The 24,066-nt window shown below is 38.1% G+C and overlaps 1 protein-coding gene and 1 non-coding gene across 2 annotated transcripts; one reads left to right on the top strand and one right to left on the bottom strand.

Moving 5' to 3' along the window:
• Positions 1-1,830: 1,830 nt before the first annotated feature.
• Positions 1,831-1,952, top strand: LOC128050115 (U6atac minor spliceosomal RNA). The gene has a single exon (XR_008199627.1). It is a non-coding gene; the product is annotated as a U6atac minor spliceosomal RNA (small nuclear RNA).
• Positions 1,953-9,031: 7,079 nt separating this feature from the next.
• On the bottom strand, positions 9,032-23,863 carry LOC128049740 (RE1-silencing transcription factor-like). The gene is made up of 3 exons (XM_052642051.1): positions 22,960-23,863; positions 17,114-17,197; positions 9,032-11,046 (listed from the first exon to the last, which is right to left on the bottom strand). The coding sequence occupies exons 1-3, from the start codon at positions 23,852-23,854 to the stop codon at positions 9,032-9,034; spliced, it is 2,994 nt and encodes a 997-aa protein (XP_052498011.1). The 5' UTR covers positions 23,855-23,863.
• Between the last annotated feature and the right edge of the window lie 203 nt (positions 23,864-24,066).

The raw sequence follows: 24,066 nt of genomic DNA, 5'->3' as shown, positions 1-24,066 counted from the left end.
CAGGCTCGTTCACAGGTGATGGTGTTCAAAAACAGCATGAGTAGAAGTTACAAGGCCTCTGCAGGCTGAAGCTCACAATCGCACAATATCACGCTGCTGTACTCTACCGGTCAAAGCAAGCTGCAGTGGCAGCAGAGACTCAAGTTGACGGGAAGGGCTGCCAAGAATCTGTAGCCATTTTCATCCACAAGGTTTCAGCATGTTCACCACCTTGAGGAAAATGCAGTATAACATGCTGAGAGTCAATTACTAGGTAGGTTGATAAGTCCAGGGTCCCTGAGGAGGAGAAAGGGGTCTGGGGCTCTCAAGGAGAGGACAAACATTTTTTCCCACGTTGCTTTGTCTTAGTGAATATAACAATGTGTCTTGCATCTTTTAATTTCATGGCTGCAGTCACCATCTGCAGTGATTTTGGAGCCCACAAGGTAGTCTGCCACTGTTTCCATTGTTTCCCCATCTATTTGCCATGAAGTGATGGGACTGGATGCCATGATCTTTTTTTTCTGAATGTTGAGTATTAAGCCAACTTTTTCACTCCCCTCTTTCACTTTCATCAACAGGGTCTTTAGTTCTTCACTTTCTGCCATAAGGGTGGTGTCATCTGATATCTAAGGTTATTGATATTTCTCCCAGCAATCTTGATTCCAGCTTGTGCTTCATCCAGTCCAGCATTTCTCATGATGTACTCTGCATATAAGTTAAATAAGCAGGGTGACAATATGCAGCCTTGACATACTCCTTTTCCTATTTGGAACCAGTCTGTTGTTCCATGTCCATGCTACAGTAATCAAAACAGTATGGTACTGACACAAGAACAGAAACAAAGGAGAGAAAGTCTGCTGGGCATATAAAAGCTGTTTAGCTTCTGGTTAGATATTATGAACTGGTTACATATTATGATAGAGGGAAGGCTGCTTAGAGTACCCTCTTTATCATGTTAATATAAATAAAATTATAAATTGAGAACCTTCAGATTAGGCTGAAATCCTTTTCACCACCCCTCCTAGTTGCTCCATTTACCACAGCATCCATCTCCCCAACTAATATTCTTCATCAGAAAAGCAGTGTGGCACAGATCTGCCACACTGTGTGACACTAGGCAATTTGCTTGTCTGCAGGAAGCAAAGTGGGAATACCAACCTACTTCTTGGGGATGTTGAGAGGATTAAGAGTTAATGCAATGTGCTCAGAAGAGTGCTTGATACTTAGAAAAGGATTACCCCTGCCATGTTCATGTGAGATCTCCAGTTCCATGCAAAATGTTTCCCAATTATTTCCGGGTATCCCCAAGGGTGGCTCACATGGATCATGAATAAGGCTAGCTTACTCATATGTGAAGTCAGCCAGTCCCTTCCTCTCCAACAACAGCTCCCTTTAGTGTAATTTCATACTCCTGCACACAGACCACAGAGCATTAACATGCAAGTCTCACCACTCCACTGCTGCCACGATTAACCTGCAGAAAAACCATGTTCGTTACTACCTCCACCAAAGAGGCTATCTCAGTACTAACACAGCAGTGCAGATTCCTGCCCTTGGCTCCCTCCAGTCCCTGGGTAATGCAGTCACTATCGCTGCCTCTGCTCCTGTTAACTGCAAGGCCCCATGCTTGCTACTAGGTAAACTTGTCTGCCTTACTCTCCATGTATGTAAAATGTGCTGTATCACATCAGAAAAACCTTTGTTCTTCCATGCAGATAAAAATCCTGCTGGCATCCCCACACTAGTGCACCAGAAACGGCAAAATTCCAGCTACTATTGTAGCTCATGCTCAAGCAGGGACCTCTATCTTAATTTGCAGCTGATAGCTTGGTCAAGAATCTGCCTGCAGTGTTGTATGAAAGGAGGGTTAGCATTCCCCTTGACAAGGATGGAAGAGGCTCTCGGGCCTACCAACATGCATACGGTTAAGGCATTGCCACCTACTTCGTGGCATCTAATCACTGTTTTTTGCATGTACACCCGTGGTGGATTCATGTCAATGTATGGCAAAACCAATACAGTATTGTAAAGTAAAATAAAGTTAAAAAAAAAAATAATAATCTGCCTGCAATGCAGGAAACCCTGATTCAATTCCTGGGTTGGGAAGATCAGCTGGAGAAGGGACAGGCTACCCACTCCCGTATTCCTAGGCTTTCCTTGTGGCTCAGCTGATAAAGAATCCGCCTGCAATGTGGGAGACCCGGGTTCCATTCCTGGGTTGGGAAGATCCCCTGGAGAAGGGGAATGCTACCCAGTCCAGTATTCTGGCCTGGAGAATTCACTTAGCTTAGAAGGGTATCCCCCACTACCGAATAGGGCAAAGTGAGTAACTCAGTACATGAAACAAGAACCTAGGTCTATGGGGGTGAAAAAGCTGTTCTTGATAGAGAATACCAGTTACAAGTTATGTAACTGATTCAAGCAAAAATCAGTAGATACTAAAATCAACGGGTATGTTGAAGAGTAAGATAGTTTCACTATATCATCCCACAGAATTATAAAGGGAAAAAATAACTTTGCAGTGGAGAAATATGATGGACAACACCTTAATCAAATAACAGAAGTGAAAACGCGAACAGCAGCATCATGTGTCTTCTGATGTAATGTACCAGTACTTACTATTCCTGCCAAGATGCATGACCTGATCTGAAGCATGAGGAAACAATCACAATACTCCAAATAAGGAACATTCTTTAAACAGCTGGCATGTACTCCTCAAACTCTTAATGTTGTAAAGGACAAAAGCTATGGACTTGTTTCCCATTAAAGAAAACTGACAACCAAAGGTGATGAGAGAATAGGAGCAGGGAGGCTGTTAAAGGTTAGTATTTCATGTGACACACTTTGAACATAGACTGTGGATTAAAGACTACACTAATCTTTAAAGAAGGAATTACCTGGTAGTTCAAATGGCAGTCTGCCTGCAATGTGGGAGACCTGGGTTTGATCCTAGAGAAGGAAATGACAACCCACTCCCGTATTCTTACGTGGAAGAGCCTGGCAGGCTACAATCCATGGGTCATAAAAAGCTGGACATGACTGAGTGACTTCACAATGTTTATAGTCCTGAATTTCATCATTATAATGTAACTGTATAAGAGAATGCCCTAATCTTTAAGAGATACAAATTGAAGTATTCAGAGATAAAGAGGTATGCTTGCAACTTAATTTCTCAGGTTCCACTACATAATGCATACATACTAGAAAGGAAGTATGAGTGGTGGATCCCAAAGAGGTACACAAGATTTCATGGTATACCATTCTTGCAATTTCTTTGTAAGTCTGAACTTTTCTCTAGCTACAGTTTCTTAACAAAATCTTTCTCAAAACTTGCTATTTCCTGCTACATTGACTTTTTAATGGATTCAGAAAAATATCCTACTCTATGAACAGAGATTTCTGCATTATCAAAACCTTAAAATTACAACTACTACTGAATATTAATTAGATGAAATCAAGGAAATGTACACATACACACCACAAAACACCACCCACACAATTATTCTTGGCCTGGGCAATAAGGGCCAGATACTATTTTAGGTGCTTGAGCAAAGCAATGAACACAAAAGCATTCTTATGGACACTACAATACAGTTGAGTAAAGTTGTGGCTATGGTTGTTCAATCACTAAGTCACTGAGTAAAGTAGTGGACACAAAAGCCCACATACCACTTTAACATTAAAACTCTACTATTTTACAAGACACATAAGACAAGTAGGTGGATTATATAACTTACTCATGTCAAATAAAGGAAAGACTTTATATATGTAAGGATATTTACTCTCTTGTCTAGTGGGAAAAGTCTTAACACTAAAACTACATCCCAAGCACTAGACTAAGTGCTCAGTAAGTATTCAACATTCAAACCCACTCTATGGATACAAGGACCATATTACCCCATTTTCAGGATGAAGAAACAGGTTTAATAAAGTTAAAAATTTACCCAATTACAATCATAAGGAAGAGAGGCCTATTGTGAACACAACTCTAACAAGGGCCACAGAGCACTTAATACAGTGAACATCAAATCCTTTTAAAAGGCAGTTTTGGGTAACTAGTGGGAAGGTGCTGTACAGCACAGGGAGCTCAGCTAGAGGGGCGGGATGGGGGGCCACCGGAGGGACGGTCAAGGAGGGGACGTATGTATACATATAGCTGATTCACATGGTTGTACAGCAGAAACTAACATTAAAAAGCAATTATCCTCTGATTTTAAAAAAAGGGCAATTTCATAACACTGAAACTTCCCGATTACTAAAGATCAGTACATTGTTCTTACTACTATTATTAATAGCATCTTTGCCAACCTGCCTTTATGGAGCTGAAGATAAGAGCTGTGAGGTAACACTGGAGGGGAGCTCGTAATACTGTACCATTAACTCTGCCTACAAACTAGGGTCAAGCCCTTAGTGAGACCATGGGCAGAATCCAAGAATGGCAAGAGGTTAAGGATAAACAAATGATACAAGTAAAAAATTTTAACAGGTGAACCTCTGAGAAAGGAGTAACAAAGGACAGGAGAAACACACTTGTAACCAAATACACTGATAACTTAAAGGTAACAAACTAAGTCACACATCAGTAACATTTATATATTCATGATAAATTCCCCATATATCCTTGCATCACACAGAAAACTTCTGTACTTCCTGTTATTGATTCAACCATGCCAATAAAATACATGCTTGAAAATTCATTTTTCTTTTTGCTGACAGAGTCTTACAGGAGGAGAAAGGTGAATTGCTCATCAATTCACCAAGAAAAATCCATTCTTTTCTGATTCACAATCTTATAGGTCACTTGATGCATCAAGACAAAATGCAATCCAGTTGTTCTGATGTTTCTCCAACTTGTTCTCCCTCTTCTCTAAAGGCCACAGAAATATCTAAACCTTCAACATACAGCACAACTGTATATTTCCACAAACAAAGGAAACAGAATCTTACTAGAATATGGCGTATCAGTTTCTCATGGGTTTCATATTCTTCTGATTTCCATTGAATACAGTAAAATCCTTAAACTAGTGAACGAACATTCAATGCAACTTCTAATTTTCTCTTCAGTACATCTTTTCCCAATTATGAGTCAAAATTAATATCAGGCTTGCAACTATGATGGGGCCTGTACATTAAAACAATAAAAGGGACCTATAGTTAGAAAGAAATTACTACGGAAAACCTCCTATACATCGTCTGCAGGTTTTTTCCTCCCCGACCTTCAGCTCCACCTCCCAGAAAACAAATTATAGAAAGAAAGGCTTCAAAGTACTACCCACTGGGACTGTTAGCCCAAAGGACAATGTCTGCCACAATCTTTCTACTTACCGTGAGTTATTGTTACCGTGGGTAAAATATTTTGAAAATCATTAATACACATAATTTCAGCCAAATAAATTTGACTTGATATACCAATAATAAACAAAGCCATAAAATGTTTTAAAACTTTATTTCAACATAACTATACTTACAGAAATATGCATATTGGTTAACAGAATGCAATTTAACTTATCCTACACAATTTGAACCAAAAAACTTGGTACATGGTTTGCTTTAAAAAAGAAAGAAGAAGGATTTGCAGTCTGGTTTATTTTTCATCTATTACAAATGCATATAAAAGATCTTCCATCAAATGCTGCTGAAGTCAACAGCATGAACCTTGAGAAATTAAACTTTGGTTTGTCTCTGAAAAATAACATGTATTGCACTGTAAAAATTAATAAAAGTTGGTGCAACAAAACAATGTTGTAATGTCTCAATGCTAGTTCATAAAGTTCAATAACTAATGGATGCTGATGAAAATGGGGAGAGCCTATGTATACACGTGAAAATATAAAAGCCATCCAATCTAGTCTGAATTAAAACTAGCAGTCCAGTTCACCTGCTGAGGTCAACAAGGAAACTCTGCACAGTAGCTATTTTTCTGATATGTGCAAAAAAGAAAATGAACTTTTTTCCCAAGCTTTTCAGTCTAGAACTGAAACTACAGGAAAAGTATTCTGTCCATTGTCAATATTCATGGGATGATCTGCGATGACTCAAGCTTAAATCTGAATTAGCACTTACATGCAAAATAGTCCCCAAAGTTAAAGACCACTTGACTTCAGAACTGACTTTCAAAGTGACTTCAGAAGTCACTTTGAAAGTCACAATAAAGTTATAATGGCCCTTCTTGGAAGACTAGAGTAAAACACCCAGCCATAGTTGTAAGAAATCTTTCAAAAAATGCAGCCCTTTGTGAATGACACCTCAATTTAAAAAAAAAAAAAGAGGGGGACAGCCCCACAGAAGCAGCTCTGAAGAGAAAAAATATATAAATTAATATATCTTAAAAACCAATGTGAATATAGGTTCAGAAGATAGTTAAAAGAGATATTTTTATAAGGCTACCTAGGATTAGGCTTATAACATATTCTAGTCTTTCAACTTTTGCTCTAGGACTAAATATCAACTTACAAATAACATGGTCACCTTTCATTCCTTTATTAAAAGAGAAAATTCTAGCTTCAGTCCTATCCAGTGGAGGGGAAACTGAGAAAACAAAAAGACTCAAAACAGTTCCACGTAAATATCACATTTTTTTAAATGGAAGAACTCCCAACTAGACCAGAAGTTCTTATTACTAATATACTTTTCATTGAAACAATTTTTTATAAGTACAAATACATGGCATTAAGTTTCAGAACCTAATATAGGCCTGACAATCAAGTCCTTGTTTTCTGGAAGAAAGGCCTCAAGTCCACTCAATTTCCAGTAACAATGTTTTCACAGATCACTTTAATAAAGGGTTTTAATTTCCTTCATATGTTTGCTTTTGGCATTCTAGCCTTAAAATCTAGATAAGAAAATTAACCAAATTCCCCAGAAGTCAAAAAAAATTTTTTTTGAAGTATCAAAGAATCCACAAAACCTCTCTACCAAACTGATTCCCAGTTGGCAATTTGTACTTAATATGAATTTTTTCACATATACTGTTAAAAGATAACATACAAAATGTACCCATGAACATTAAAAATAGTTGTTAGAAAGGTTTAACTAGCCTTATAATTTAAAACATAAATACTTGCAGCTTGATCTTCCGTTGACAGTGATTGTCGGAGCTTAGAATTCAACATCATTTACAAATCCCCATCATGCACGCAAAACACACACTAGTAACACACAACTTACTCATGTCTTGAGAGAGTCTTCTGCTTCTTTGTATCTTTGGCCTCCCAGTCAATTCCAAGTTCAAATGTCTTTTAACAAACTTCAATCTATGATTTTTTATCAAGTTTCCCACCAATACTTCAATAACTTTCCTAATCTTTCACGTTGCACTGCCGAACTCTGAAACCTTTCTCAGACATCATCAGACAAAAGAAAATAAATGAAATATAAAGTGGTAATTTCAGAAAAGAATATGGGAGGGTTGAAATTACTCAAGGCTCCCTATCGGGATCATACTTTACTGGACTACAATGAGTAACTGCTATCAATAAGAAAAATCCTTTGCTGGATTCTTTCATGCTCTTCGGTGACTAGCCAAAGAATCTACCAACAAAGTTTGGGAGTATATACTCTTCCATACAAAGTACCCTCACAGGAACACCAGAATAGCTACAACTCATTTGAGGCCTCACCTATAGAAAAAGGAAGTCACAGGAACAGCCAGGACACCCACTAGTTGGTGGAAATCCCTGAGAAAGCGTGATTTTTTAAATCTGGACTGAACTTCAGTTTCACCAGCCTTTTCTACTGTATTCACAGGAAGTAGCAGCTGGTCTACCAGCACTCATACTACCTTTCTCATCCTAGGTTTTCTGTATAACTGCTATGGCTTTGGAATCTCACAAACTCATATTGTGTGTAACTAGGAGTACTTAGCCCTCCTAGTTCCAGATTTGCAGTTTCCAAATAAAAATTACAGCCCTTTATTCAGCGGAGTAGACAAAAACAACAACCATCTACGAATGAGGTTTTCCTCTAAGATACGATTTAACACTGCACTTTTAGGAAGTAGATGTACTAAGACACGTCAAAAGTTTACTTATGGTTGATACTTGAGATAAATATCCATTCAATATAGACCTAGTGGTTTATTTATTGTAAAGCTCAAACTGAGAGCTATGATTTCACTACATCCATTTAAAATAAATAACATTTGAAATGCAGACTCTGGCATATATATGAATTGAACCTACATATTTCATTTGCTCAGAAATTTGCACACAATAATATTCTGCAAGACAATTGCAGCAAAGAGGGGAAAAAAAAAAAACCCTGCCCTTTTGCAAACAAGATTAAAAGCATCCCTCCAAAGAGGAAAACATAAAATGCAAATATATGTATAAAGTATTACTGTTCAACACAAATGCTAGTTCTAGGGAAAAAAAAAATGTAACTGCATAGATTTTAAAAGTGCAATCTTAAGCCATTAAAGCACCAAAACAAAAAAACACACCAAAATCAGTGTTTTTTATGACAATTAACATATACACAAATAAGAAATACCTATTGATCAAAACTCAGGAAGTAAATACCTGAACTGATAGAACATCTACTGTTGGCAGAATTTCTCTTCAAATTCAATGTATTTTCTCATCTTTAACACAATTTTAAAGTGCTAACTTTAAATAAAGCAGGCAAATTCTTCAAGTGATTTGCTGTTTAAGTAAGCCAATTTTTATAGGGCTAAACAAGGAATGAAGAATAAACTAAAGAGAACAGGAAGACAGACATGAGGAGAAAACTGACAAGTTATTGCTGAACAAAGTGGTAGAATGCTCTAATACCACCTTGGCATTCTTGGTTCAGTTAAAGGCAAAAGATAAAAATATTTTTAAAAAGCTAACAGGTTTAGATGACTGCTGGTTTAGTATACTAACTCCCTTGGATTTACTAAAATGTGTACATCAATAGGTACACGGAGTCCTAAGAAAAAGAGTGCCACTTAAAAATCAGGATTGGACAGTAATTAATTTTAAAAACAAAAGGCTGTCTACTACTCCAAATGAATATAAAATGTCAGAGACCTTATACACTAAGAACTGAAGCCTTGACCAGAGTTTCATTACTCCTGCCCTTGAGCTGCCTTTTCAAGGAAGTATACATTAACCAAATGGCGATTGAGGTGTTTGCTGTAATCTTTTTCCTTTCGAAAAGAACGATCACAGAAGATACAAACAAAATCTCCTTCGGCCACTTTGACAGCCAAGGCATCCTTTCCATCTTTCCCACTGGTCTCTTGTGGAACTGGCCGAGCCCCGTTCAATCCAGAATCATCACTATCCTCTGACGTGTTGTCACTTAGGTCACTTCCATCATGACTGTGGATGCCTTCGTCTTCATCCATTTCCTGAGACTCATTTACTGCCACCGTGACAGGAGGTGATGCCACAGCAGTTGTGGACACGGCTTCTTGTTTTTCTAGCGGTAGAGAAGGCAGTGCTGGTGAAACTGGTTCTTCAACTGCCGAGTCTCTGCTGGGGAAATTCTCTGCTTGCTTCTCATCAGTGTCTGTCTCCATTGCACACAGCATAGCTTCAGCCTGAGGTTTATCCTCTGAAGTTTCACCCTCTGGCATATTCAAGTTTTGTTCAGAGGATGAAGTGTTGGCAGATTCCTTGAGAACAGCAGCAACACCAGCCAGACTCTTATCTGCCTCTTCTGCTCCCACTTTTTCAAGAGGGGCTTCTTTATTTCCTTCGCCTGCAGGGAACACATTTTGGTCTTCCGATTCTTCCCCTTTTAACTTTTCCTTTGGCAGGGGTGGTGATGGTGGGAACAGATCCTGTGCACTGGCACTTTCTTCTAGAAGCTGCTTGTCTTTAACAGGCACTAAGCCAACCTCAATAAGCACTCGCTCCTTCCGTGCCATTTCACTCAGCATGCTGGACTTTTCCTTTCTGTTATCTTTTCGAGGAGACCTTCTGGGGACCGGCTCTGTGGGAGGAGGCGGCTCTGTCTGAACAGGCTCCTTCTGAACAACCTCCATCTCAGCATCCCCCACAGGGGGAGGGGGTGGAGGAGGCTCTATCTGAACAGACCCCACCTGAGCAGGCTCTGGGGGAGGAGCAGGAGGAGGAGAAGGCTCCATCTGAACAGGGCTCACCTGAACAGGCTCCATGGGAGGAGGTGGCTCCATGTGAACAGGCCCCTTCTGGACAGCCTCGACCTCACCACACCCCATGGGAGGGGGAGGGGGAGGAGAAGGAGGCGGCAGCGGCTCCGTCTGAACACACCCCACCTGAGCAGACTCCATCTGAGTGGGCCTCCTAGGAGCAGGCTGGCTGCTTTTCTTACAGGATTTACTTCTCACAGTTTTCTTCTTTGTACTGTTTTTCATGCAAATGTTTTGCTTTTTATTCTCCTCTACTTTGCTGTCACCCTTTGGCACTTCCTGACTATTTCTGGATTTGCTTTCTGCCTTCTTTTTCTTTTTTGTCACAGGTTCCTCATCATTAACAGGCTCTTGTAAGGAATGGGCTTCAGCTTCCACCTTCCTTTTGCTTTTCTTGCTTTTGCAGCTTTTTTCTGAATTGTTTCCCGGGGACACATCCACTTCCTTAGCTTCCATGGCAGATTTGCGCGTTCTGGTGGTCACTTGGCTTGAGGCATTACTACAAGGCTTCTTCTCTTTTGAAACATTCTCTTTCTTCTCCACTTTTACAGGCCTCTCGTTTTTCTTCCCAGTCACATCCCCCTTTACTTTTGTCTGCTCTGTTTCTGTTTTCTCACTGGTGATTTTGTTATCAGGCAAGTCAGCCTCTCGCTTCTTGGTTTTCTTTAGTTTCACCTTTGAGACATCCATGGTTTTATTAGGACAAGTAGGATGCTTAGATTTGAAATGATACTGCAGATTACACTTCTTGGAAGCTGCATAGTCACATACAGGGCAGTTGAACTGCCGCGGATTAACATGTAGCTCCACGTGTTTTTTGAAGTTACTTCTGTCTGCTGTTTTGTAGTCACAGTGTGGGCAGTTAAGAGGTTTAGGCCCATTGTGAACCTGTCTCGCGTGGCGGGTCACTTCATGTTGATTAGAGGCCACATAACTGCACTGGTCACACTTAAATGGCTTCTCACCTGAAGGTAGACAAGAGATGTTACAGAAGGCACACATTAAGAAATGAATTCAAGATTTATTCAAATACGTTCATCAAGAAGTGAAGATATATATATATATATATATATAAATAAAATAAAACCACCAAAACTATTTAATGAAGACTTTATCATGCAACTTATATTTACCATATTTATTTGTATATCTTTGCTCTATCCTTTGACTGATTCTCATATCAAATGGAAGAATAATTATCTCAATTAATCATATTTCAAAAATTCATTAACTAATGCTTTTAATCACTAGTAAAGAACACAGATTCATCAAGAAGTACACAACAATTACTGGCAGACTAATCTTGGCTTTTTTGGGGGCTACCCCTTGGGGCTTGGGTTCTTAATGTTAATTCTAGGACAAGGGCACTCAAAGAGATAAGGTAATTTAAAAGTTTTTATCTTTAGTTAAACATATAATGGAATAGAACACAAAATTCCCATACATTCAAGATGAACCATGGAATTTCAAGTATTTTACACTCTCTGCCACACTCCCAGACCTTCCATGTGAAAGTTTTAAAACAATGCCTTGGCCTCAGGGAGCAAAACATGTTTTCTTTCAATTTAACCCTTTGTCCTTTATGGCAAGAGCTGAGTCAAACTTTTCCAGTGCCAGAGTTTCTATTCTACAGAAAAAGTTTAACAAGCTAAACATCTTTTCTTGATTTTCTCCCACCTTCTTCTAGACTGGGTAAAGGAACTAGGTAAATGAAAAGGGGCATACAAATAGATATGGCATATAAAATAAGAACAAGATGTCATAACAACAGGCACATACAAGACCAGAAGCCTCCCACCCACCCCCAAATGAAAGGCATAAGATTTAACTCATTCTACCTGAATACATACCCATCTAGATCACAGTCTAGCAAATATTACCAAACGGTATCCAAACCCCACTGGTCCAATCGAATGCATAGCAGAAAAATGGAAATTGACATTTATGAAAATTCATCTCTCGAACATTCTCAAATTCACACCAAATCTTTTTTCATAAAGTAAAACTATTGACATTAATAAAACCACAAAGATGCTAAGCTTTACGCAAAGTACTGAAAACTCTCTAAGGCTCAATTTCCTCATTTGTAAAGTACTCTTAAGTGTTGTAAACTATAAATAATCCAATCCATTCCGAGCACTTAGTATAGGACAGATGGCCAAAGAGTCAATATATATTACCCGTAATTCATGACTTTTGGAATAAACTGGTCTAAGTTATAGAATGGCTAAACAAAAGGGAAGATTTATCTTGCCTTACTATATATATAAACTCTGCCTTTGAGTATACAAAGAGTTGCTGAATGGAGTCGATCACTTTAGGAAAATATTTGAGTTCATTAAAGAATTATAATGAAAATGTCTTTTTTTGGATTTCCATGGTGGCTCAGTGGTAAAGAATCTGCCTGCCAATGCAGGAGACACAGATTTGATCCCTGATTCAGGAAGATTCCACATGTTGAGAAGCAACTAAGCCTCTGTGCCACAACTACTGAGCCTGTGCTCTAGGGCCTGAGAGGCTCAACTACTGAGCCTATCTGCCACAACTGTGGAAGCTTGTGCACCCGAGAACCTGTGCTCCCCAACAAGAGACACCATGCCAGGGAGCACCCCAAGAGAAGCCCCGGCTCACCGCAACTTGAGAAAAGCTTGCACAGCAATGAAGACCCAGCACAGCCATAAATAAATAAATGTCATTTTACAAGCCCTAATGAATGAGGGTATTTACACAGCCTGCATCAAGTAAGGTGTAAGCCTCCATGTGTGAAACAGTCAGGGAATGGGAGTTCCTAGGATTCTGCTTAAAACTATGATGACATCATTTAACCACTTCCTTCACTCCACCCCCATTTTTGCTTTATTGTCATTAAATCTTTATTGTATTGAAAAATCAGTTCATCAAGTTCAGTTTATTAATACCTAGCTGAATGAACATTCTTTTGCCCTGTACCAACAGTTTTAACTTAATTCCCTTTTCCAATTCTAGGAATATTTACTCACTTTTAATTTTACTTTTATGAATGTGTCATATGTCTATTTTATTCTTCCTAAATAAATTACAGATGTAAGGCACATTCTTATCAAAAAGAGCCCAGGAAGAGTATAAAGGGAATTTCTAATTAAACAGTAATAGGGGCATACTACTCAGCAATAAACAAAAAGTTCTGATAATGCAGCATGGAATGAATCTCAAAAACATTTTACAGAAGTAAAAAAAAATTAACAGAAATCAGAGTTATCAGTTGAAGGGAAATAGGGGAGTACTGACTGGAAAGAATAAAGAGGGAACTTTTCTAAAGGTAGTAGAAACAGCTGGTGTCTTCACCTAGATGGCAGTCAAATAAAAGAAAACATATATAAAGTCACTGACCTGTAAACCTAAGATGTGTGCATTTTCATGTGTGTAAATTAGACTTAATAAAATACTGTTTAAAAATTTTCAAAATGAACTCCTATGCTAGGAGAATGGGGGAACTATCCAGGGTGATACATACAAAAATATAATGGCAAACATAAACTGAATGTATCAGGATCTCTGAACTATTTAAGTGAGGATGCTTCAAAACCATTACTTGCAAACACAAATAAAACACAGAATAAGAGCTGATTAGGTTAGTGTGTCTATATATTTCACCACACCATTACTCTGATCCCTTCTTACTTTGGCCTCAGAAGACCTACCTGAATGGAACTGCTCCAAGGAAATAACCAATGTGGTTTTGTTTCATTAACTAATTTGTCATTTTAGCTAAAATGTACCAACTCAACGGAGCCTAATCTCTTCCAGAAATTAATCTAAGCACACACTTCTCTTCCCTAAAAGATGAACAAGGAAGTGAATACCCAAGCTGACCTGTAAAGATCAGACTCCAGACCACAGAGAAAGCACCCAAGATGTTCACTCCATGCAACCCAGTTAGGAAGGCTACCTTCCCAATTTGACATTTAGCCTCAATGATTTGCAATACAGGATCCACTGGAAATAATTCAGCACACTCATACACAAAACAAACTAGCTATGTTTGTTTCCTGTTAGTGACTCACAAATTATTGGCATCCAATAAAAGATGGTGGCTTTGCTATTTCCATACTTTGTGTTTCCAATTTCGTTATTCTATAGCTTCCTGAGCCATTTGCTGAGCCATAATACTCTGTAAACACTGCTGATGACTAAAAATGAGGGTGTGAAAATCTGAAGCGAAACCCTAGCTCTTCTAAATTGGAGGAATGACAAATTAACCTTAGATAAAACATTTATCTTCTCAAAACCAGTGTCCTAATCTATAAACTGGGATTTAAGTATTCTAGAGGTACTAAGATTTGAGATAATAAGTTTCAATTTTTTAGTACCCAGCATGCATACAATAAATAGTAACCGCTACTCATTGTTAACACTTTAAAAATATTTGTTATATTACAATGGCAACTAGTAAAAATCAACTTTAAAATATAGCAAAAGATAACAGTAATCAATACAAAATCATTCAGGCAATCATTATTGTTTGGTGTAAAACAGAGATAAACATTTATACAGTGACAATAGTATTACAGATTCAATGAAAAACATACAAGTGTGTTGTCATTCTGATCCAGTGACACTAATATAAGGTCGACCAGATATTTCAACTGAGACACTTACAATTCAAGCATTTAGACTTAATTACCAGTGTACATGTTATACAAGGCACAGGGAACGAGGAAAAACTAAAGATACCATGAGAAAGCTAAAGACAAATCCAGAAGAGAGGACATTCCACAGAAAAAATGGTTGTATTTCTTCAAGGCTTTAATGGGGACAATAACAGAACTTATTATCACAAGTGGAGAAGGAAATGGCAACCCATTCCGGTACTCTTGCCTGGAGAATTCCATGGATGGAGGAGCCTGGTGGGCTATACAGTCCTTGGGGTTGCTAAGAGTTGGACACGACTGAATGACTTCCCTTTCTTTCTTTCTATAGTTCCTTTTGGAGAAGGAAATGGCAATCCACTCCAGTGTTCTTGCCTGGAGAATTCCATGGACAGAGGGGCCTGGTGGGCTGCAGTCTATAGGGTTGCAAAGAGTCGGACCCAACTAAGCAACACACACACACACACTCTATCACAAGACAGTTATGAAAATGGAAATGATCTAAGTCATGAAAAACTCTTATTTAAAGGCTACAGCACAAATATTAGTAGGATATGATGGCCTATCCTCAACAAAGCATCCATGTTACCCGCAGAAAGTGAAACCACGAAGCACCCAAAAGTAATACTAAAAACAGGTTTCTGGTTATGTGACTCAATTCAGCAGTCAAGAAGATTGAGAAGGAGCATTCAAAGTATAAAACTTGACAAGCATGTAAGGTCAAGAAGGGCCAGTAAACATGCTGTGATCCCTCACAGCTGCTCAAATTAGAATTCATACTGTAATCGAGTCTTAATCACTGACTTAAAAAAGCAATACCCAACAGAAATAAAATAAAAACAGAGGCAACTTTAAGTTGTCTAGCAGTCACATTACAAAGGCTAAAAAAAAAAAACAAAACCCCAAAAAACCAAGTAACAATAATTTTACTTACTGAACCCACTATATTCAGCATCATGCCAAAATGTAATCAATATTTTTAAAAGATTTTATATAATTTTCTTCATATTGTTTAAATTCAGGTATGCATCTCAATTCAAACCAGCCACATTTCACAAACTCAGTAACCACATATGGATAGTGGCTATCCAATTAAATAGCACAAACTATTATCCTAAGGTAAGGGATTTGGGTCTATATACACTTTGGTACACAGCAAAATTTTAGCAGAATTCCCCCACGGGGCTATATATTCTAAATTTAGGAGAATACACTGATCAGATGTGTGTGTTCACCAAGGGCCAGTGTGACTAAAACGAATTATCCATTCAAGACCACTATGCTAATATTGACCTAACTTTGCCATCTATCTACGTTTTTAATAATGGAGACCAATTCTGGTTGGTGCTCTTGATAATTTCAGTCACTGGAGGGGATATAAATCTTCAACTTGCTATAGTCCTATATTTTATCTATTATAAGTTAATAAATTGGAATCCTGGTTATCTACTATTCTTTAAAGTTTGGCTCTTTATAAATCAGCCCTCAGAAGCCCTATCAACTCCCAAGAGAACAAATCCAAATTTCAGAAACTGAGCAGCTAAGAAGGAATCCCTGGAACCTGGTAACCACACAGTATGAAACTTGGTGTTATGCCCTGTTGGAGGCTAAGGGAGGCAAGGGCAGCTGGGTGGGAGTATGAGAGAGCAGAGGCAGTTCAAAAAGGATTAACCAGCCTTGGTCTATGTTCAACTTTTATTACATCATGGAACTTGGAAGTTTTGATAACAACTAAGGACCCTCCACCTGGACAAAGTACACACATACATCTACATTCAGTTTTAGACATTCCACCTATGGACTCCCTGGTTAGGAATCTCCATTTAATACAGCTCTACCCTAATAGACCACTAATTTTTAATTCTAATTTCAGAATTATGCTATAAATAAACATTTAGGATCTAGTTCCGAGTCTAGAAGAACTTTCTTATAATGGCACTTTACTAAAAACGATAGATGGGGACTTCCCTGGTGGTCCAGTGGCTAAAACTCTGTGCTTGGAATGCAGAGGGCCCTGGATTCAATCCCTGCTTGGGGAACTAGATCCCACGTGCACAGTTAAGAGTTCTCATGCCTGCAACTAAGACCTGGTGCAGCCAAATAAATATTTAAAAAAAATAAAATAAAAAAATAAAATAAAATAAAAACGATAGATGGAAGATTGGGACTGACATATATATATGAATTACTATGATAAAATAGATAACTAATGAGAACCTACTGTTTATAGCACAGGGAACTCTATTCAATGATCTGTGGTGACCTAGATGGGAAAAAAGTCTAAAAAGGATAGATATGTATACTGTATAACTGATTCGCTTTGCTGTACAGTGGAAACTAACACAACATTGTAAAGCACTACAATAAAAAAATTTTTTTTTTTAAGTTCCCATTTCTTACCAACCTGAATGAGTACGCATATGTCTGGTTAAATGAGTCTTCTGAGAACTTGAGTAAGGACAAAGTTCACATTTATACGGACGTTCACCTACAAAAATATAATGATTAGTGTTCAAATATGATAAAATAATACAAATACCATTCTTATCAACCATATACACATCATGCAGTATTGAAGATTTCTTTCCCTGTTCCTGGCAAAATGATCAATTTTTATCATGTATTAGAAAGATCATTTAAAACACACATAACTACATTATTTCAGCTTTGCTAATAAAAAGTATCATTGGCTTTCTGAATTCTCATAGCCCTTTTAATTTTCACAGTAATGCTACATGTTATTACATTAAATATTAAGAACTGAAAAACTATCTTGGATCAGGTTATCAGCAACATTTTAAAAATAGAATTATCCTTAAAAAAATTCACTACATTGTAAATCAACTATATTTCAATGATATTCTTTTAAAAATCTACCCAAATTTTCTGATGCTATGACTTGAGTAATTTTGGGTAATTTTTTTGGTCTTTATAAATGATAAAACTACTATTTGAAATTGTTAGCTTCAAGCAATAACATTTTTGAGTGAGGAAGCTATTGTTTCAAGCTAAAATTTTCAAGTGGTAGCCAGAACATTTATAAAATAGTCAGGTCAGTGTTAAAGCAATTATAATCATTAACTGACAGGGATGAGAGTAACTGAAGATGACAGGCCAGTAATTTACTAAAGAATTAAAAGACTCAAAGGCAGGAAATACGTATTTTTAGGACACACACTGTCAACCACAAAACATATTTTTTTAAAAAAGCTTGATAGGGACTTCCCTGGCAGTCGAGTGGTTAGGACTCTGCACCTCCAATGCAGAGGGCACGGTTTGGATCCCTGGATGGGGAAAGATTCTACATGCCACAGGGTGCAGCCAGAAAAATTAAAAAAATAAATAAAAATAAAAGCAGCTGTCTCTCACACAATGGAACATTACATTAAAGAAAAAGGCTTGATAATTTGTTTTCACCTGTTCTTTGGCCACAAGATAGTAATTATGACTCTGGACAAGCTTCTTTTTCTGTAAAAGTATCTGAAAGTGAAGTCGCTCAGTCGTGTCTGACTCTTTGCGACCCTGTGGACTGTGGCCTACCAGGCTTCCTCCATTCATGGGATTCTCCAGGCAAGAATACTGGCGTGGGTTGCCATTTCCTTCTCCAGGGGATCTTCCCAACCCAGGGATGGAACCCGGGTCTCCCACATTGGAGGCCAACGCTTTAACCTCTGAGCCACAATTTAAATCAAGAAAATATACCCAGAGCATTTAATGCAGTGCCTAACACACAAAGCCCTCAATAAACATCAGTTGTTATTTTGTAAGTTACAGTAATGCTGCTGCTCCTGCTGCTAAGTCGCTTCAGTTGTATCAGACTCTGTGTGACCCCACAGACGGCACCCCACCAGGCTCCGCCGTCCCTGGGATTCTCCAGGCAGGAACACTGGAGTGGGTTGCCATTTCCTTCTCCAATGCACGAAAGTGAAAAGTGAAAGTGAAGTCACTGAGTCCAACTCTCAGCAACCCCATGGACTGCAGCCCATCAGGCTCCTCCGTCCATGGGATTTTCCAGGCAAGAGTACTGGAGTGGGGTGCCATTGTCTTCTCCAAGTTACAGTAATAGATGTGTCTAAAAAAATGGAATAAGGAAAAGACAAGTACAAAAAAAATAGAAAGCATTGATGAGTGTTAAATGTATTTTTAGTAACTATTCAGTTGTTATTAGTCAGTAGCTATAGATTAGTTGTGAATACATCATAGCAACAAAATGCACACTTTGACATGGAAGAATTTTAAGACAGCTTAAAAAATGTTTGATATATTTCTGTAAAGAAAACATATAAATGGCCAATAAAAACATGAAAAGATGCACAATATCATTAGTCATTAGAAAAATTCAGATCAAAACCACAGACATGAAGACATCACACCCAAAGGATGGCTACAATCAAAATGACAGATGTTAAAATATATTTGTTAGGAGAATTATTTGTGGAGAATTCAGAACCTCAGTACAGTATGGGTGGGACTGTAAAACAGTGCAGCCACTTTGGAAAACAATTTGTCAGTTACTCAAATGATTAAACATAATTACCATATGGTCTAGCGATTTCTTTCCTAGGTGTATACTTAACCAAGAGAAATAAAAATACTACATCTACACAAAAACATATAGATATTCATAACAGCATTACTCGTAACAGCCAAAACCTGGAAATCACCCAAATATTCATTAATTGATGAATGGATGAATAAAATATTACTTATCCATACAACAGAGTATTATTTGGCAATAAAAGGAAAACAAGTACTGTACATATGACATGAATAAACCTTGAAAATACACTAAGTGAAAGAAGGTAGCCACCAAAGATCACACATGATTCCATTTATATGAAATACTCAGAATAGTTCAATCCATGGTGATTTGTATGGTTTATCAATTGTATATTAGTAAAGCTGTTACCAAAAAAGGTGAATGGAAGAAAAATTTAATACCCTTTCAGATTTACATGAAGGATCAACTAAGGATAATTCACTTTTAAAATGCTTCGTAACAAATAGATTGCTTCCAACTGTGTCACTCACCAAACCAGGCATAAATACTCTAGAAATGCTAGTACTTTTTCAGTCATACATAAGGCAAAAATGTAATCTTTTAAAGTAGAATTTGTGTACTTCAATAAAAATTAATTTTAAAAAAAGTAGAAATTGTGAACTAGCTAAATATCAAACCCACAAAATGAAAAATCTTTTAAGTGAAGATTCAAATAAAAATCATCAGCCACTTACCATGATAATTACCTATAAAAAGAGATTCAGAACTTTGAATCTTAGCTGCATGTGACCCTGGGAACATCTCTTCAGGCCTTTGGTAATTAAACACCCTGCTTCCTCAGCAAATTTTTCTGAAGATTAGCAGAGTAAAAGCACCTTACCCTTAGCACTCAGTAGACCCACTAAGTAAACCTGAAAAGGTTCCCTAAGTGAGAAATAAGTAACAAGTGATTTCTGTGGATCATTTCTATATTTCTGCTCATTAGCACTAGATAAATTAATTTTTCCATAAATATAATTTTCATGCATGCATTTAAAACCAGAGGTACCCTCAGAATTTACATAACCAAAACAGTATTCTATTTATACACCAATAAATTATTCTGAAAAAAATTTTTTTAACACCACAAATAAACATAATGGGGGGTGGTGGGGAAGGAAGCTTTTTAAAAGTATTAAGACATACTAAGTTTAACACTAAAAATGCAAAATGAGATGTGTACCTATGGAAGTCATAATATTATTGTGGAAATATCAACCTCACCTTAAGGTGAGGGAAAGTTATTCAATAGATGATGAAGTATATAAAATACAGCCATTAAAATTAGTCACCTAATCATTTCATGATATGCAACAATGTTAAATCACTATGTTGTAGTTCGTCTCTAAAACTAATACTGTATGCTAATTATAACAAAAAAATTTCAAAATATTTAAAAAATTAGTCACCTAGACTATAATTAAATGACAAAAAACCACTGTAACAAAAAAGGTTTGAATTCTTCTGGTGGTCCAGTGGTTAAGAAGCCACCTGTCAACGCAGGGGACACAAGTCTGATCCCTGGTCTGGAAGATCCCACATATCACGAGGCAATTAAGCCCCCATACCACAACTACTGAAGCCCATGAGCCAAGAGCCCGTGCTCTGTCAACAGAGAAGCCATTACAGTGAGAAATCTGCAACTAGAGAGTAGCCCCTAAAGCTCCAGCACAGCAAGGAGAACCCAATGCAGCCAGAAACAAATAAATAACTTTTTTTTGTTTCAAAAAATTCACATAAAAAATGGGAAATTTATACTAAAAGTAAAATTTTTCCAGATCTCTGCATCTTTCTTTTTAAATGTTAAGAACATTTAAAATGTTCTTAAATCAACTAACTTAGTATCATTGAAAACATTTTTAGATTTGGGGGAAATTTTTTAAATTGTTCAGTGACTCAACAATTTTGAAAGTATTAAAATATAACTGACACTAATAAAATCAAAATTTAGTACGACAAAGACACTGGTAATATTCTTTATGATGACTTGTATGGTGGTTAGGTAAGTGCTAAATCACTTCAGTTGAGTCCGACTCTAGCCTGCCAGGCTCCTCTGTCCATAGGATTCTCCAGGCAAGAATGTTGGAGTGGGTTACCATGCCCCCTCCAGGGTATCTTCCTGACTCAGGGATCGAACCTGGGTCTCTTATGTCTCCTGTGCCGGCAGGTGGGTTCTTTACCACTAGCATCACCTGGGAAGCTTGGTTATGAGTACAGATTTGTAAATATTCACCATTGTCAATAACACCGTTTTAAAAAAATTCATAAATGTGTACATGTAAAACTCATGCATTTTTCCATATGTCAGTTACTACCTGAAAGCTCTACACATTAAAGCCAATCCTAAATTAGGCCCCAGCGTTTCACAAAACTATTAAAGGAACATGAAGTATTTATGACAGAAGTATATTTGGTATCTGGAACTTGTTTTATGATACTGTTGGTGAGGTGGCTGCTACTGCTGTTAAGTTGCTTCAGTCGTGTCCAACTCTGTGCAACCCCATAGACGGTAGCCCACCAGGCTTTCCCGTCCCTGGGATTCTCCAGGCAAGAACACTGGAGTGGGTTGCCATTTCCTTCTCCAGTGCGTGAAAGTGAAAAGTGAAAGTGAAGTCACTCAGTCGTGTGTGTCCGACTCTAGCGACCCCATGGACTGCAGCCCACCAGGCTCCTCCGTCCATGGGATTTTCCAGGCAAAAGTATTAGAGTGGGGTGCCATTGCCTTCTCCATTAGTTTAGTCTAATAGTTTATTTAATTAAAACAGTTAAGTGATTAATGGTGTAGGATTCCCAAGAAACTCTCCTTTCCTATGCCATGTAATTTTGAAATGTTTGTACTTTTTTTTTCACTTTTGAAACAAAATGGTTTCAAAGCCTGGAGACAATTAATTACAAATTAAAACAAATTCCAAGGAGACTGCGAAGTAGTCTTGACCAGATTTTAAATTACACAGAAGCCATCTGTTGGAGCTTAGAAATCTTGCTGCAAATGTATTTCTTGTAATGGAATTTCATCTGCAAGCTTTCTTGTTTATGCCTACCACTGCAACATCAATTCCTCTCCTCACTAAGACTCACTTTTAGCACGGGGTTCAGTCCTACAGAGTGACAGCTACTGCAAATGGGATCTGATGCAAACAGCATTCCCCAGCCCTTTTCTCTGCTGATGGGAGGAGCAGAGTACTAGGTTACCTTATCTATGTTGTTCAGACCAGTAATTAGTCCTCAAAGGTACCAAGTCACATCAAGAAAATGGAATGCAATTATCAATAGTTACAAACATTGCTTTTAAAAAATAAGACCCTTTAATTACACAGATTTGAAAGTCAATTTAAAAGTGATTAAGGGGTGTTGGGGAGAAATGGCCAGCAATCACTGAGAAGGGATTCCTTTTGGGGTGAAGATGTACTAAAATTAACTGTGGTGTTGGCTGCACAATTCTGTGAACATACTAAAGCCAATGCATTTTAACAGTAAATGGATGAATTGTGTCAAAGTGGAGTATATCTCAATAAAGCTGTTATTTGAGGTACGAGTTGATACAGGAGGTATGATTGCCAAACGTGATAAAATAATTTGTAACTGTTGCGTATAGGTGATGGGTACCTGTGCGTGCAGTGAGGCATTCTCTTTACTTCTGAGATGTTTGAAATTTTTCACATTTTCCGTTTTGGGGTGTACAGTACACTTAATGAGAAAGGTACTCTTACCTGTATGAGTTCGAACATGCTGAACATAATTGTTTTTTCTGTCTGAAAAATAGTTGCATTTCCCACATGTGTAAACTTTCCTTGGAAAATGGTTTCTCAGGTGTTTCCTCCAGTGATATTCACTCACTGTGGTGTACGTGCATATGATACACTTGTAGACTCGCTCATTGTCCCCGGCTCGGGTGTGATGTTTCAGGTGAGCAGTATAGTGATCATAGCGATTGGTATTGTAGCCACAGCGGTCACAGCGGATGGGGCCCTTGGAGAAATCGCCCTCTTCTCCAGTAGAAGAGCCGGATTCCCTGGCTTTTGCTTGCTTCTCTGCACTTTCTTCCACAAAAAATTTCTTGGCGCTATGAACTCGGATGTGATGCACAAACTGCTCTTCAGATTCTGCTTCATACTGGCATGGTTTACAGCGGAAGGGTTTGGTCTTCAAGTTCTTGCACTTGTCCTCTGCTACGGGTGTTTCCTGAGGAAGGTCTTTATTTGAGCTGTACGTTTCTGAGGCAGCTGCTACCTCAAACACAGGCTGTGGCTGCACAACGCTGAGTTCCAAACTTTCCAGTTCCATGTTCTCCAGCCCATTGGGTTCGCCTTTCACCTCAGGAGACTCCTCAAGTGCTTCTCCATCACTATCTGAGAAGTTGCTATCCCCAACAGGCATCAATTCTGCCATCTGTCTTTCTTCACCAACCAGGTAATCACAGCAGCCGCCATTTACCTCCCCAGTTAAGGCCACGTTTGCCAACATGATGAGCTGAGGCGCAGCCAGTTCAGCTCGAGAGAGATCAGGCAAGTCATACATGTCATTTGGCAAGGCCATGCCCATGGTGCCACTGCCGGTGAACAGCCCTCCTCCTCCGGAAGACTGCCCCATTACCTGGGTGGCCATATCTGTGCTCTGCATTCAAAACAAAACAAAAAAACATAAAAGCACCATTTTAACCACAACTTTTACTGGTCTAAAACAAAACATCACTGTAATTCTTTGTAACTTAAAAAAATACATTTCCCCATACAATCTTTAAACCCAATCAGCTTCATTAACTATTGAAAATGTCTTTAAAATAGCTTTGTAATCTCAAATTCTCTTTACTGCAGTCA

This window comes from Budorcas taxicolor, chromosome 6 (genome assembly GCF_023091745.1).
Source record: "Budorcas taxicolor isolate Tak-1 chromosome 6, Takin1.1, whole genome shotgun sequence".
NCBI lineage: Eukaryota > Metazoa > Chordata > Mammalia > Artiodactyla > Bovidae > Budorcas > Budorcas taxicolor.
This window is presented reverse-complemented; position numbering and strand designations above follow the sequence as displayed.